The following is a 13582-nucleotide window of genomic DNA, read 5'->3' on the forward strand; positions in this document are numbered from 1 at the left end:
GGTTAGAGGTCAGCAACCTGCTGGAGTTTCACTTTTAACTGCCAGTTTAACGAAGAGGACTTGACAGTCCTTTGAAAAAAGCTGTATTCACGGTATTCATGTTTCTAAGAAATTGAGTGAGCTTCTTGCAAGCGCCCCAGTCTGCTCCATGCAGAAGTTCTTCAGGCTTCCTTGCTCATGTTCAGAAAGGAGGTGAAAGACCAGAGACCAGGCTGGTGGCCGTTTCACAGCGCACATCAGAAGACGGCTCTCCTTATTTTTCATTCGCTTTTAAAAATAGTTGTCTATGTATTGGTTGCCAAAATCATGTGAGGAATGTGATTATAAAAGTTCAGATTTGGGCTTCCCTGGTGGCGCAGTGGTTGGGAGTCCGCCTGCTAGTGCGGGGGACACGGGTTCGAGCCCTGGTCTGGGAGGATCCCACATGCCACGGAGCAGCTGGGCCCGTGAGCCACAACTACTGAGCCTGCGCGTCTGGAGCCTGTGCCCCGCAACGGGAGGGGCCGCGATAGTGAGAGGCCCACGCACCGCGATGAAGAGCGGTCCCTGCACCGCGATGAAGAGTGGCCCCCACTTGCCGTAACTAGAGAAAGCCCTCGCAGGAACTGAAGACCCAACACAGCCAAAAAAATAAAGAAATAAATAAATAAAGTAGCTATAAAATTAAAAAAAAAAAAAAAAAAAAAAAGTTCAGATTTGTTTAGAGAAAAAAATAATTCAAGCTATTGCTCGTAACAAAACCAGCAAGAGGACTTCCCTGGTGGAGCAGTGGTTAAGAATCCGCCTGCCAATGCAGGAGACACGGGTTCGAACCCTGGTCCGGGAAGATCCCACATGCCGCAGAGCAACTAAGCCTGTGCGCCACAACTACTGAGCCTGTGCTCTAGAGCCCGCGAGCCACAATTACTGAGCCCGTGAGCCACAACTACTGAGCCCACGTGCCACAACTACTGAAGCCCGTGCGCCCAGAGCCCGTGCTGCACAACAAGAGAAGCCACCGCAATGAGAAGCCTGTGCACCGCAATGAAGAGTAGCCCCCACTCGCCGCAACTAGAGAAAGCCTGCGCGCAGCAATGAAGACCCAATACAGCCATAAATAAAAATAAATAAAATAAATAAATTAAAAAAAAAAAAAAAACCAGCAAGATAAGTACTCAAGATTAGCCATGATTAGCAATCTGTTGAGACCTCCATGTTCAAGCTTCATTTATTTTTAGTTCTTGTGTTGAAACTATAGATGAAAACTTTTCTATTTATTCATTCTTGACCTTGGGCAGCCAGGTCTGCTCCCACATTCTCATCATTTTGTAATCTTGTTGAGCTGGGATATTAAGCAGGGCTCTAGAAAAGCATTAGCATTTTCAAATGGTTGAAGTCTCTTGAGTTAAACCACCTTGCATCCAACTGGCCTGGTGTGAGGTCTGGACACCGCCCCCCCCGCCCCCCACTGTGTCTATGGTTCACGATGAGGGAGGGGGACAGGGTAGTTGTTCAAGTTTTGCTTGGATTAACCACACTTCCAGCACCGAGGAGTAGATATGAAGTTATGCAGTAAAAGTGTGTGACCGTGAGTAAACTCCCAGGCTCTAAAATACTTTGAAGTTCTCTTTATTTCTCACTGGCTTGCCGTGCATTATGCCTTCTTGCTAACCTAGTAACACCAAAGAGTATTACTGTACCTCCCCTCTGCACCACAGTATAAATTTTGTTTCTTCTTAGTCTTAATCTGAATTTGACAACAGCCTCAGAAACTAAGATCTGTGATGTAACACTTTTCTAATGTTGGAAACTTGGTTAAATCAAGGTGCACTATACTATTTTAATTTGGTCACTGCTTCCATTTCATTTTTTTTTAATTTTTTATAATTGATACATGCCTTTTAATTTTATTTATTTATTTATGGCTGTGCTGGGTCTTCATTTCTGTGCAAGGGTTTTCTCTAGTTGCGGCAAGTGGGGGCCACTCTTCATCGCGGTGCGCGGGCCTCTCACTATCGCGGCCTCTCTTGTTGCGGAGCACAGGCTCCAGACGCGCAGGCTCAGTAATTGTGGCTCACGGGCCCAGCCGCTCCGCGGCATGTGGGATCTTCCCAGACCAGGGCTCGAACCCGTGTCCCCTGCATTGGCAGGCAGACTCTCAACCACTGCGCCACCAGGGAAGCCCCCATTTCATTTTAATGAGATTGTTTCACCACCTATTTTTCAATTCAGTTTGTGGAATTATTATTATTATTTTTTTATAAATTTATTTGTTTATTTATTTATTTATTATTTTTGGTTGCATTGGGTCTTTGTTGCTGCGCGTGGGCTTTCTCTAGTTGTGGCGAGCGGGGGCTACTCTTCGCTGCAGTGCGTGGGCTTCTCATTGCAGTGGCTTCTCTTGTTGCGGAGCACGGGCTCTAGGCGTGCGGGCTTCAGTAGTTGTGGCATGCGGGCTCACTAGTTGTGGCTCTCAGGCTCTAGAGCGCAGGCTCAGTAGTTGTGGTACACGGGCTTAGTTGCTCTGAAGCATGTAGGATCTTCCAGACCAGGGCTCGAACCTGTGTCCCCTGCATTGGCAGGCGGATTCTTAACCACTGTGCCACCAGGGAAGTCCCTGTGGAATTATTTTAAAATGTAATGCATCAGATGAAATATGGTCAAAGACCCTGAAATTCCCAGACAACTTCTGAGCTTTTGTGAAATCTATGGCTTCTTGGGTGCAAATAGGAAAGAAATTGAATAAAATAAACCAGAATAAAATTTTAAATGGAAAGAACCACCATTAGTCATGAATTTTAATGAAGAAATAATTCTGCTGAAATGTCACTCTTTCGTTTTATGTGAATGAATTTATCACAGCCCTAATTATAATAGGGCTGTTTCTTATAATATTTTTGGTGAGAAAACTGCTTGAAACTTCTCAGTAGAACATGCCATAAGGTACATAGACTAACAACATAGGAAACACACCACTTCGAGTTCCAGTGACACAAGGAAGCATGGGGTGGAGTCTTAATGAGGCCCCTATTTTGGCACTAGTCTCTTTAGAGTTCAGTAAGAAGTTGTCACCACTATGGTTATTTCACCAGGTGTGGAAGAACAGGGGCCATTTTTGCATACCTATAGGTGCCTTATAGGTAGTTTCCCATTTATAAATATATAATGATTCAGGCTCACACATTTAAAGAAGAGTATCATACCCTGAGAACCTACACCCCCAGAATTTCTTAGTTTTTTTTTCTTTTTAACATCTCACTCTAATTTATGTAGAATTTATTTTGACTGTGTGTGAAGTAGAGCTTTAAAATGAGGCTTTTCTTTCTAAGAAATGAATTGTCCCGTTTGTTAGTAGTCCTTCTCTCCTCCAGTAGTAGTTTGCAGTCAACATTCACTGTATGTCAAATTCTTGAATATACCAGGGCAGGTTTCAGGCAGTCTGTTCTGGGGGCTGTATGCATATAACAGGAGCTCTGAGGTCCCCTCCTGACCCTGCCAACTCTAGGCCCTCTTGGGCAGGCTTACACCACCTGTTTGAGTCTCAGTTTTTAAAAAATCTGTACAGTAGCGATAATAGTAAGGCCTACATCAGGAGAGTTGTGAAGATCAAATAAAAAAATATGTGGTAAGTTCTCATATTAAAACATCAGAAATCTGCAGTCACCATTTACGGTTTCAATAATTGTGGCTTTAGGATGTTTTAATATCTGTGCACAGGTGCACTTTCATCATGAGTTATATTGTCAGGAATGAGCAACTGAGAGGTGACATTTCAAGTGCATCTCTTACATTTTGCTGAATGTCCACAGAGCAGGAGCTAATGAACTGAGGTACTTCCATACCGTGGCGTGCTCTGCAGAGGGGTCCGAGATGTGGATAATGTGGAAAGATGATGTTAAGTGAAGAAAGCAAGTGCTGGAATAATGTTATCATTCCATTTTGACAAATATAAATTTAAAAAAATAAAACGTGACAAGACAAACTTATGTGTGTTTAGACAGCAGGAAATGTCTAAAGGATCACCACCAGAGGTTGCAAACTGGTGGCCCTCGGGTCAAATCTACCAGCAACTGTGTTTTGATTGGCCTGTACAGCATTTTTAAAATGATGAATTAGTTGCCAGCATTTAAAAACTGGGAGATTTTATGTAAAACCTGGAATTTCCAGCTTCTCTTGAACAATTGGAATGTCTGTTCACTTTGGCCATGAGTCCCTTGGGACCCCAGTAAGCTGGAACTTTCCCAAGGCAAACACTCTCAGTGGTGCCCATTGCCTGCCAGGCCTCTTCTTTCATGTACCTTCCCGCCTAGCCCTGAGAGCATTTAGGTTTGTGACCCCTCATCTACCTCTGTCTTTGACACGGGTGCCTCTGGCAAATGGGATGGCGATAGGGAAGAAAGTGGGGCCTTTGGGAAGATTCACTTTTTACACTATATACTTCTGTATGGTTTGAATGTATTATAATGACACTGTGTCACTTTTAAAATTTAAAAATCAGTAGAAAAACATGTTCAAATACTCGACAGTATCATAGATGCCACATCGAGAAAACCCACATCCCGTTCCTGTATAAGCTCTCGTTATAACGCTCAAAATGAACTTGAGCCCTGCAGGGCAGGAACCTCTCATTATGGAAATGTTCCTCCGAGGTGCCTTCTGCATGGCTGATTTCATTACTGGAGCTCTTGCTTCTGGTCAAAGCAGGGGCATCAGAGGGAAGGGCCGCGCCCCGTTCTTTCCTTCCCTTTTGCAGGCTGTGCCCTTTATCTCCGGCCAGGGCGTCTGCTGGTCCTCCCGCCCTTCCTCCCTCCTCCATGGCTACCTGCCCTGCAGCCCACTCAAGTTTCACCTCTTCCATGAAGTGCTGCAGCCCACGGGTTTCGGTTCTTCTTTCTCATTCACAGTCAGCAGCCGGAAGTTAGGCTTAATCATTCTAGGATTAGTTCATGTGAATGTGCCCTTCCTCCCCCAGGAAAGAAAGAAACTCTAGTGCCCCATGTTCATCTCAGGTTTCCTTTGGCTCCTCACTGGAGTAGATCCTGGCCTTGGCAGCTGGGGCTCTGCAGAGGGGCTGTTGGAAAATCCTCCAGGAGAGGAGTGCCTGGGCCAATGGGGGATTGACATCCTTGGTCCTCAGGGGATTGACATTCTTCATTAGCTGAGTTACTACCAAAGCTGGTTAATCTTAGGTTGTTTACAGGCCTGTACGAATCAGGACCTTTTCTATGCAGGAGGCTAGAGCAAGAAGCCTTTTTTAGGAACACCTCCCCTTCCCCCGAGTAGCACCACTTACCCCAGGCTGCTTTGTGGGGAGTCTGGCTTTGGAAAATAGGGAATCCCGAGGACAAGCTGAAGCGCACCTTTTGTGGACACCACTGTTTGACTTTTACACATTACTGAGTGTTTCCTGGGTGCCTGACCCAGTAGGTACCACATATAGGCCTTGAGGTAACCCAGATGCTTGCCTGAAAGGCTTGAGCCTTTTCACAGAGATTTCACTTCCTTCTTTCTCCAGACAGATGGGACCCCTGTCACGCTCTTTGAAGCAAGACCCAAGCCCGTCAGAGCAGTACTTTCAAAACATTTGCCTTTCTTCCAGAGCACCCTATGGTTCTGCACCCCACTGCTGTTGCCCTTGCCAGTTCTTCTGCCTAGAACACCCCCTCAGAATTCTGCCCATGTGTCTCTTGCTCTGAGAAGCCTTCCCAGACTTTGTCCCCACAAAACAATATATTTGCCAGGCTCAGTTATTTCTTGGCTCCCTCAACACTTTTTGCAAATTCCTGGCAGCATTTATTTTGTTCTCCGGTCATCTTTGGTTCATCTTTGTACTACCAGAGCCTGGTGCATCCTTCCGTAGTGTTCTTTTGTAATGCACTCTTCAGAGACCATATGTTAGGGTCCAGGCTGCTGGCCTGAGAATGGGGAGAGCCTTTCTTATAAGCTCTAAAGTCAACTCTTGGATTGAAGCTTGTTGTTCAAATGAACCCTCTTTCTTTGCTGAGCCCCCCACTTTACTCAGGGCTGAGACAGGCAAAGGCTCTTAAAAATCTGTGCATTTGTAAGAATGCCTTGGGAAATCCTGGGCTAAATCTTTGCAGCTAAAAGTTGCAATTAGAAAGATTTTTGCAAACAAAATACTATCCCATTAGAGAACTAAAAAATAAAAATCAAGAATTGAAAGCTACACTGGAGTTATGTATGTCTCCTTGGGTTTGAGTCCCTCTGCCCCTGTGCAGGGAGGGTGAGGGTGTTGATTTGTTGTAGGGAGGGGTTGAACAGGCATAGTTTTCATATGAAACCTTGTAGTTCATGTGAGACAGTCTATCTCACCCAATAAGTCTGAGCTTTGTAAAACGCAGGGGACCGGGGCAAGGTGTTCATTCGTGAGATCCCCAGTTCATAAAATGAGAAATGTCAGCCACTAGTTGTTTCCATAATAACTCTGAGAAGGGCAGTAAGGCCCTTTGTTATTCACATTAAAAGCTGAAAAGGAGGTTTCCAGAAGCAGTTATTTTGAATGGGCTCTGAAGAGAAAATTTGCCTAAGAAAAATGAAATGAACGGTTGAGTGGGGTGTTTACCGTCACTCTCATTTGTTGAGTTGCTATGAAATTGGGATTCAGTATAGGCTCTGTATGCTGGGCAGGACCCTGGCTCTTGGGCGAAGTTCAAGTGGACTGTTGATTCCTCTTTGATCATACAAAGTTCTCCTCCCAGTGTCCCTTCTCTATCCATTTCACCCCAATGTTTGGGTCTACAAAGCATGATATCCTGGCAGTGAACACTTTAGAGCTGCCAGAATGCCAAGCATGGCTTTAGGTGGGGACCCAGTAAGCATTGTTTGTTTCTCACAGGCTGGGGATTGTCAGCCAGAAACTGAATTTCTGGTGTGCCTTTGAATGCCAGAAGGCAGAGTGCTCTGAAAAAGCAGCAACAGCAGCCGGCAAGGAAACTGCCGGAGGTGGGGAGCTCTGGGCTGGTGTGGTTCTCAGCTTCTGACAATGTAACTTATGGCCCCCTGTCACTTCCTGTCAGGCAGCCCAAGTAGTGGGGAGGAGTTCCTTGAGGGAAACCATGCTCTGCTGTGCTCAGAGTATCCCGTCCGAAGGGCTCTGCCGCAGTTAGGGGCTGGGGACTCCAGGTGGATGAGGTCGGAGCGCCCCATGGTGTGGTGTTGCTTCTTTGTTCATGCTCAGGTAAGCTCCTTTGCAGCTGGACCAGGGAGAGACGGGCTCCCAACTCCCACCCAAGCCTGGCTGGGCCATGCCAGGAGCTGAGGTGTGGGAGGATGCAGCTATCTGCATCTCCCAAGAAAGTGAGCAGAGAGCCGCCAAGAGCACCTGGGATGAGGGAGGCACACTTCTGCCTCACTGTACTATGAATCAGAAGAGAGCTGTGTGGTTGTGTTTAAGACCACAACTGGTTGTGCTTGGTGGAGATGGTGTGTTAAGTGGAGGGCCTAGCTGTCAGCGCTTCCTTTAGCATCTGTGATTGGAGGAGAGCAAGGGTAGGGGGACTTTCATTCTTTGCTCCATGGTGCCAGTATTTTAATTTTTTTAAGAGACCTGTTTTCATTAAATGGGAAGGAAAAAGTGTGTGTGTGTGTGTGTGTGTGTGTGTTTAAATAGCAAAGTGGATTTCCAAGACCTTTTCTTCTTTGGATTGGAAGATGGCTAAGCTCAGTTTTGGAAGTTCATTCTTTGTGAAGCAACTTTTTTGTAGGTTTCCTTAACATTCTGGTGTTTTGAATGTGTTCATCATTGGGAAAATGAAGTCAGATAATATCAGGGGAGACTCAGACTCACTGGTTTTCTCATTAAAAGTATTGGTGCCTGTTTGGGTTATTTCGGAAGGAGCAGCTGGAAATGTTATGTTTCTATGGACTGAAGAATGATTAGGAGCCCTGAAGCTTACTCTCTCTCTGTCCCTTTTATTTGTTTGTTTGTTTGTTTGTGGATAAGTGTTAAAACTTTGGATAAGCCAAAGTTATTTTTTAAAGAAAATGCCCATTGCTTTTTCTGTTTCTTTCATCAGAATTATGTTTCTGAGACTGATGTTTGCAATACAAATTCCAACTCTTGTACATGGCCATTATAGACATCTTTTCATGTGATTTGAGTGGTTTCACTGTCTTTCTCCTTCCCCATCTCACTCACCTAGCTATTCGCTCACCTGGTAAAGAATAATTTTTGATCATTTGAGATATGGAAATTGGCAACATTTTAAATGATTTACTACACTTCAGGGATAGTTAATTCAGCATTAATTAAAAATATTACAATAATAGCTGACATTTATTAGATACTTTTCATGTTACTTGCATTAGCTCATGAAATTCTTACAACACTATCGGGATTGGCTGTTATTATTACCTCCACTTTGCAGATGGTAAACCTGGGATGCAAAGAGGATAAATACTTTGCCCATGGTCTCCTAGCTGGTTAGTGGTGGATCAGGCTTCAAGCTCAGGCAGAATGGAGCCAGAAATGACATTCATAGCCATAGCACACGTGATGATTTTAATGACAGGGCCCTTCTTATATCTCCTATCAAGTGCAGTATCTTCAGTAACACTTTGCTTTCCAATCCTTTGACAAATCAGCTCATTCTGGTGGATGTTTGCCTCGGTCCAATTAGCGCCTACACAAGAGGCATCTAAGACAAGTCGCTGCCTTCTCTGGACTCAGTTTCCCACCTGTGAAACAGAGATGTCTCTAAACTCATTTTAGCTCTGATATGGGTCTAAGGTATGACTTTTTGACAAAAAGTGAAAAATAGTTCTCATATCCCTGTTTCAAAGTCAAATGATTTAATAAGTGCTTTTACATACACATTTCCTGAGGATATGGACTGGAGCTCAAAATGTAATTGGCCAGCTGGCTGTTGACCTTTATTCTGCTCTTGAAAATACTATTGAATGAATTTTTATTTCTTGGGTCCAAGAGTCTCTAGAGAAAGGATCTGGAGGAGTTGACTTTGGGTGTGGGAAAGACATTTGGTAGCTGGATGTGGAAGGAGAGAATGGGAAGGGAGAAACCCTTTAAAGTTCTCACAAATCCATCTTCTGAGATTTGATCAAGATAGCTCTGTATCTGTGGAGGAATGGTAGAGTGTAACAGTTAAGGACATGGGTTTTAGAACCACATAGATGTAGATGTAGATTTGAGTCCCAGCTTTGCCTCTTACTAGCCATGCAATCCCAGGCATGTTACCAAATCTCTCTGAATCTCCTTGTTAAATGGGGATAATAAATAGTGCCTACTGGGACTTCCCTGGTGGTCTAGTGGGTAAGACTCCGTGCTCCCAATGCAGGGGGCCTGGGTTCGATCCCTGGTTGGGGAACTAGATCCCACATGCATGCCGCAACTAAGGAGTCCGTATGCCACAACTAAATATCCCACATGCCTCAGTGAAGATCCCGCGTGCCACAATGAAGACCTGGCACAGCCTAAATAAATAAATAAATATTTTTAAAAAAATAGTGTCTACCTTATAGAGTTGTCATGAGGAATAAATGAAGTGATTCAAGACAGTGCCTAGCACAGATTCCGCACTCAGCGAACGTGACCCGTGTCTCAGGTCTTATTGACCATAGCTGTTGGTGGCTCCCAGAGAAATGAATCATTAGTGTGTAAGGGCTCAGCAACAATACGGCTGTGAAACATCTTATATCCTGAGTTAAATAGGCCCTGATTTGATTTTGTGGAGGGAAGAAAGCAGCATATTACACAGAAAAGTCAATACTTCATTTTAAAGCCCTGATTCCAGCCATATTTTTACAGCTTTCCCAGAACGCCAAGTGGGAGCCATGGAAGGGGAAGTTGATTCAAACCAGATCCTAAAAAAGGCTTGTCTTGATGGAGCACTCAGTGGTATGACTCGGAAAGTGTAAGGCCAGGGTGGTGACCCCAAGTGTCCACCGGGAGAGAAACAATGGGTGACTTTAGGACCTAAATATAGACTATGTGGATGTCACTTAGGGAAGCCACAGTGGGTGGGTCTCTTGGGAGGAGTTCAGAAAGCAGCCCCTGTGTGCCAACCCTTGCTCTGTCAGCCCTCTTTTTCTGAATAACTTTGTCCGTAGTCTAGCTTTTCTGCATCCGTTGAGCCCCTGCCTCTGTTTGGCAGCCTTGTTTATGTCCCCATCTCTTCCCTCCCAAATCTTCCTTGTGGCATTTACCACTTCTCTCCCTTGTCTCTAGCAGACCCCACTCACCCCCTGCCATAAGCCCCAGGTGTTCTCACCACAGTGTTCCTCATGGAGCAGGGATGAGAGCACTGGTCTGGGAGTCAAGAGTTTGGGGTTCTAGGTTTTGCATTAACCTTGGGCAATGTTGAACTTCCCTGGGTACCAGGTTCTCCAGTAGAGACAGACATAGCTGGATCCTGGAGGTTGATACTCTGAGTTCACACCCTCACTGCCACTTGACCTTGGGCAAGTTCTTTACTTTTCCTTCTGGGCCTTAGTTACCTCACCTGCGAAATGAAGATGATATAATATCTGCTTCCAATACTATGAAAAGTTTATAAAATAATATCTGTGAAACTCTTAAAACAGTGCATTTTATGATAATGTTCAAAAATACTAGCTATGACTGTGATTGTGATTTGTAGGAAAATGAGACTTGAATAGGATCAGTGTTTCCCAAACTTCGGTCATGTTTCCCATATCCACATACCACTTTTACTGTTATTTTTCACTTACTGTTTTTCTTTAAAATGTCTAGTTGTTTTGTTTTGTTTTGACCTTAGGTTCATCCTAAGTAGTAAGAGCCCTAGAGTCACTAAACATCATAATGTGTTTCCAAAAACACATTATAATAAATACACCTTGGTCTACTGCATATGGTCTGAAATGATATTGTGTCACCACCAGGTCCACTTCCCACACTGAGGACTGCAGAGCCAGCGGCTCTGAGCATCTGAGGCCCAAGTTGCTGCCTGCTGTGATTTTGACAGGGCTCCTCTCACCAGAATGAACAGTCGGCCCATCCTTTCATACATCAGACACTGCCTGAGAACCAGCTTTGTGCCTGACTCTGTGCCAGGTGCCAAGATGGCCAAAATATGGGTCTTTGTAGCCCCTACTGTCTTCTCTAAATGGGGCATTACCAACCTAGAGAAAATGGGGTAGGGAGAGCCACAAAATGACCCAACTGCTGAAATCCCACCATAAGAGAAGCCAGGGCCACTCTCTGCCTGAAATCTCTGGGTGTGGGTAAAGGAGTATATCTCAGTCAGCTTTCGCTGAGTAACAACTACCCCAAACTCAGTAGCAAACAATAGCAAGCATTTATTCCTATGCTCACAGGTGTGCAGGTTGGCTGCATAGTCTGCCCCATTCAGGTCCCTTAGCTACCCATGTGTATATTCTTCTCCTGTGCAGGTCAGAAGATCCCAGAGGAGCAAGCAGCAATACGCAATGTCTCTTAAGGCCTAGGCTCAGAATTGGTACATTGTCCTGTCCACCCATATTCCACTGGCCAGAGCAAGTCACAGTACCAAGCCATGGAGGTCAGAGAAGGACATAAAAGTTTGCTGAAGAATAAATTAATATACCACAGAGATCATCACTATTTACTCACTCAACCTACATTTATTGAATGACTACTATGTGGAGTACTCTGCCATGTTGGGGGAGATAAATATGGTACTAATAAGTGATGAAGATGATGAAAACATCTAACCTAAGGCCTGGCATGTATTAGGTCCTAAATAAATATTCTATGAATGAATATCTGCTAGTACCTTTGAGATGCTAACTAGTGATGAGTGTTTCACATGGGTTATCTCATTCTCTCCTCCCAACTCTCCCCCTCAAATTCCCCGCCCCCTTTGGACAAGTACAGTCATCCCAGGTCAAACAAGTAGGATACTGTCTTGGCCTGTTAAATGCTTGTGATCTTCTGATGTGAGCAAGGGGAGCACTGGTAAAGACACAGCAGCAGGGAGAAGGCGTGTGCAAACAGATTATCCCTGATGTGACGGGAAACAGTGGGCTTTGCACCAAAGAGGCTCCGGTTCAAATCCCTTGTGTGTTTATCCCCATGTACACCTTGTGCACTGTCTTGGGTGCTAACTCTTCAGGCACCCACCATGGGCTAAGAATTTAGTGTGGTAATTAGCCTCTCATAGTTTCTTTACATCACTAGCCCCCTGCCTTCTTGAGGTCACATGCATCTTGGAATGTTCTCTTTAGAAAACTGCATATAGTTGTGAAAATGTCTGTGCAGACCCCTGGCCCCAGGTAAAGAACTCTGCTCTAATGATTCATTCCATCCCCACCCTCTTCTCTTTCCTTCCATCTCTTAAACACTTCATCCAGTGGAAGAAGCATTTTTCCATATTTGTATGCCAGTGTCAGGCTCAGGGTCTAACTCATATTAGTTGCCCAATGAGTGTCTTTTAAAGCAGCGAGAGAATGAGAATGAAGGTGTTGGTGATAGTTCATTTGCATGTGCATAGAGTCACAGAACTTTCTGACTGGATGAGATAGGAAAGCTCACATATTTTATAGATGATAAAACTGAGGCCCAGAGAGGTTATTTCACCTGCTCAAAGGCACACAGCTAATGATGATGATGATGATGATGATGATGATGGTAATGGTAATAAAATAATATTTTCCTCCAAGCAGATGACTTATGCTCAGATACAATTAGGTCTCATTCCCTCAGTACCTGGATAGAAAATGTTCTGATCTATCAAGTTGAAGGATCATGTTGCAAAACTGTTTTCTTTCTTTTTTTTTTCTTAACATGGAAGAACTGTATTTTTTTTTTGAGTGAGATGAAATGTGATAAAACAGCATGTTTATATCATTGTATGTAACATACACAATTTTGTAGTCTGAAAGACTATGCACTGAAATGTTAAAACTGGTTTATTTAGTAGAATAAAAGGTAATTGAACATTAGAAAAAATTCTACCTAGATATAGTTTGAGTTTACTACAATAGACAGTATTTTTTAATCATAGTGGCAACTATCATGGACTGTTTATACCTAACTGCCATTCGTGTTTCTTTCCTACTAACAAAACCCTGTCTCACAGGCAAAAAGACGTCAGTGCCAGGGGACAAACTGGTCCACCCATCCCTCTTTGCCAGTGCCCATCCAAGGGTGAAAACTGTTTTCTTGACCTTCATAGCCAAAGCTAAAGACACAGATGATGGAAACATATATGCCATATCTCAACCATAGAACCATTGTCGCATCAGCCCTTTAGGGCAGAGCCCTTGCCGCCCACCTCTTTCTCTGGGTCTCCCCTTGCCACTCTGTCCCTCAGTCTGTGTGCACAGACTGCTGAGAATGCAGGGGGTTGGGGCTGGGACAGGACATTTGTCAGGACAAGGGGCCAGGTCAAGCCAAGGGGCTAGGTCAAGCCAAGGGGTGGAAGGTGGGTTAGGGTCGGTGCAGGGGAGGAATTTGTTCCCGCAGAGTCCTGGAAATCTTATTTGGAGCCATTCTTCTATTCTTAGTTTTGAAGGCACTTTGTTCTCTGGTGCATTGTTTTAACAGCCACCAGGAAATCAGGCCCTGCTCGGGGTCAGCGATGCCACTGGTTCCTGCCTGTGGCCGCCCAGGTGGGAAGTGTACTGG

The 13582-nt window shown here is 44.6% G+C and overlaps 1 protein-coding gene across 4 annotated transcripts in view; it reads left to right on the forward strand.

The window, feature by feature from the left end:
* ARHGEF3 (Rho guanine nucleotide exchange factor 3) overlaps window positions 1–13582 on the forward strand; it is a 309968-nt gene that overhangs the window by 129674 nt on the left and 166712 nt on the right. The window contains exon 1 of one of the 4 annotated variants that reach the window (XM_028169115.2): window positions 7098–7177. The exons of the other annotated variants lie outside the window; for them this stretch is intronic. Within the exon in view, the coding sequence (XP_028024916.1) occupies window positions 7127–7177 (51 nt within the window). The 5' untranslated portion in view covers window positions 7098–7126. Of the gene's footprint in view, window positions 1–7097; window positions 7178–13582 lie in introns of those variants that run through there. 4 annotated transcript variants of the gene reach the window in all.

This window comes from Balaenoptera acutorostrata, chromosome 10 (assembly GCF_949987535.1).
Source record: "Balaenoptera acutorostrata chromosome 10, mBalAcu1.1, whole genome shotgun sequence".
Lineage (NCBI taxonomy): Eukaryota > Metazoa > Chordata > Mammalia > Artiodactyla > Balaenopteridae > Balaenoptera > Balaenoptera acutorostrata.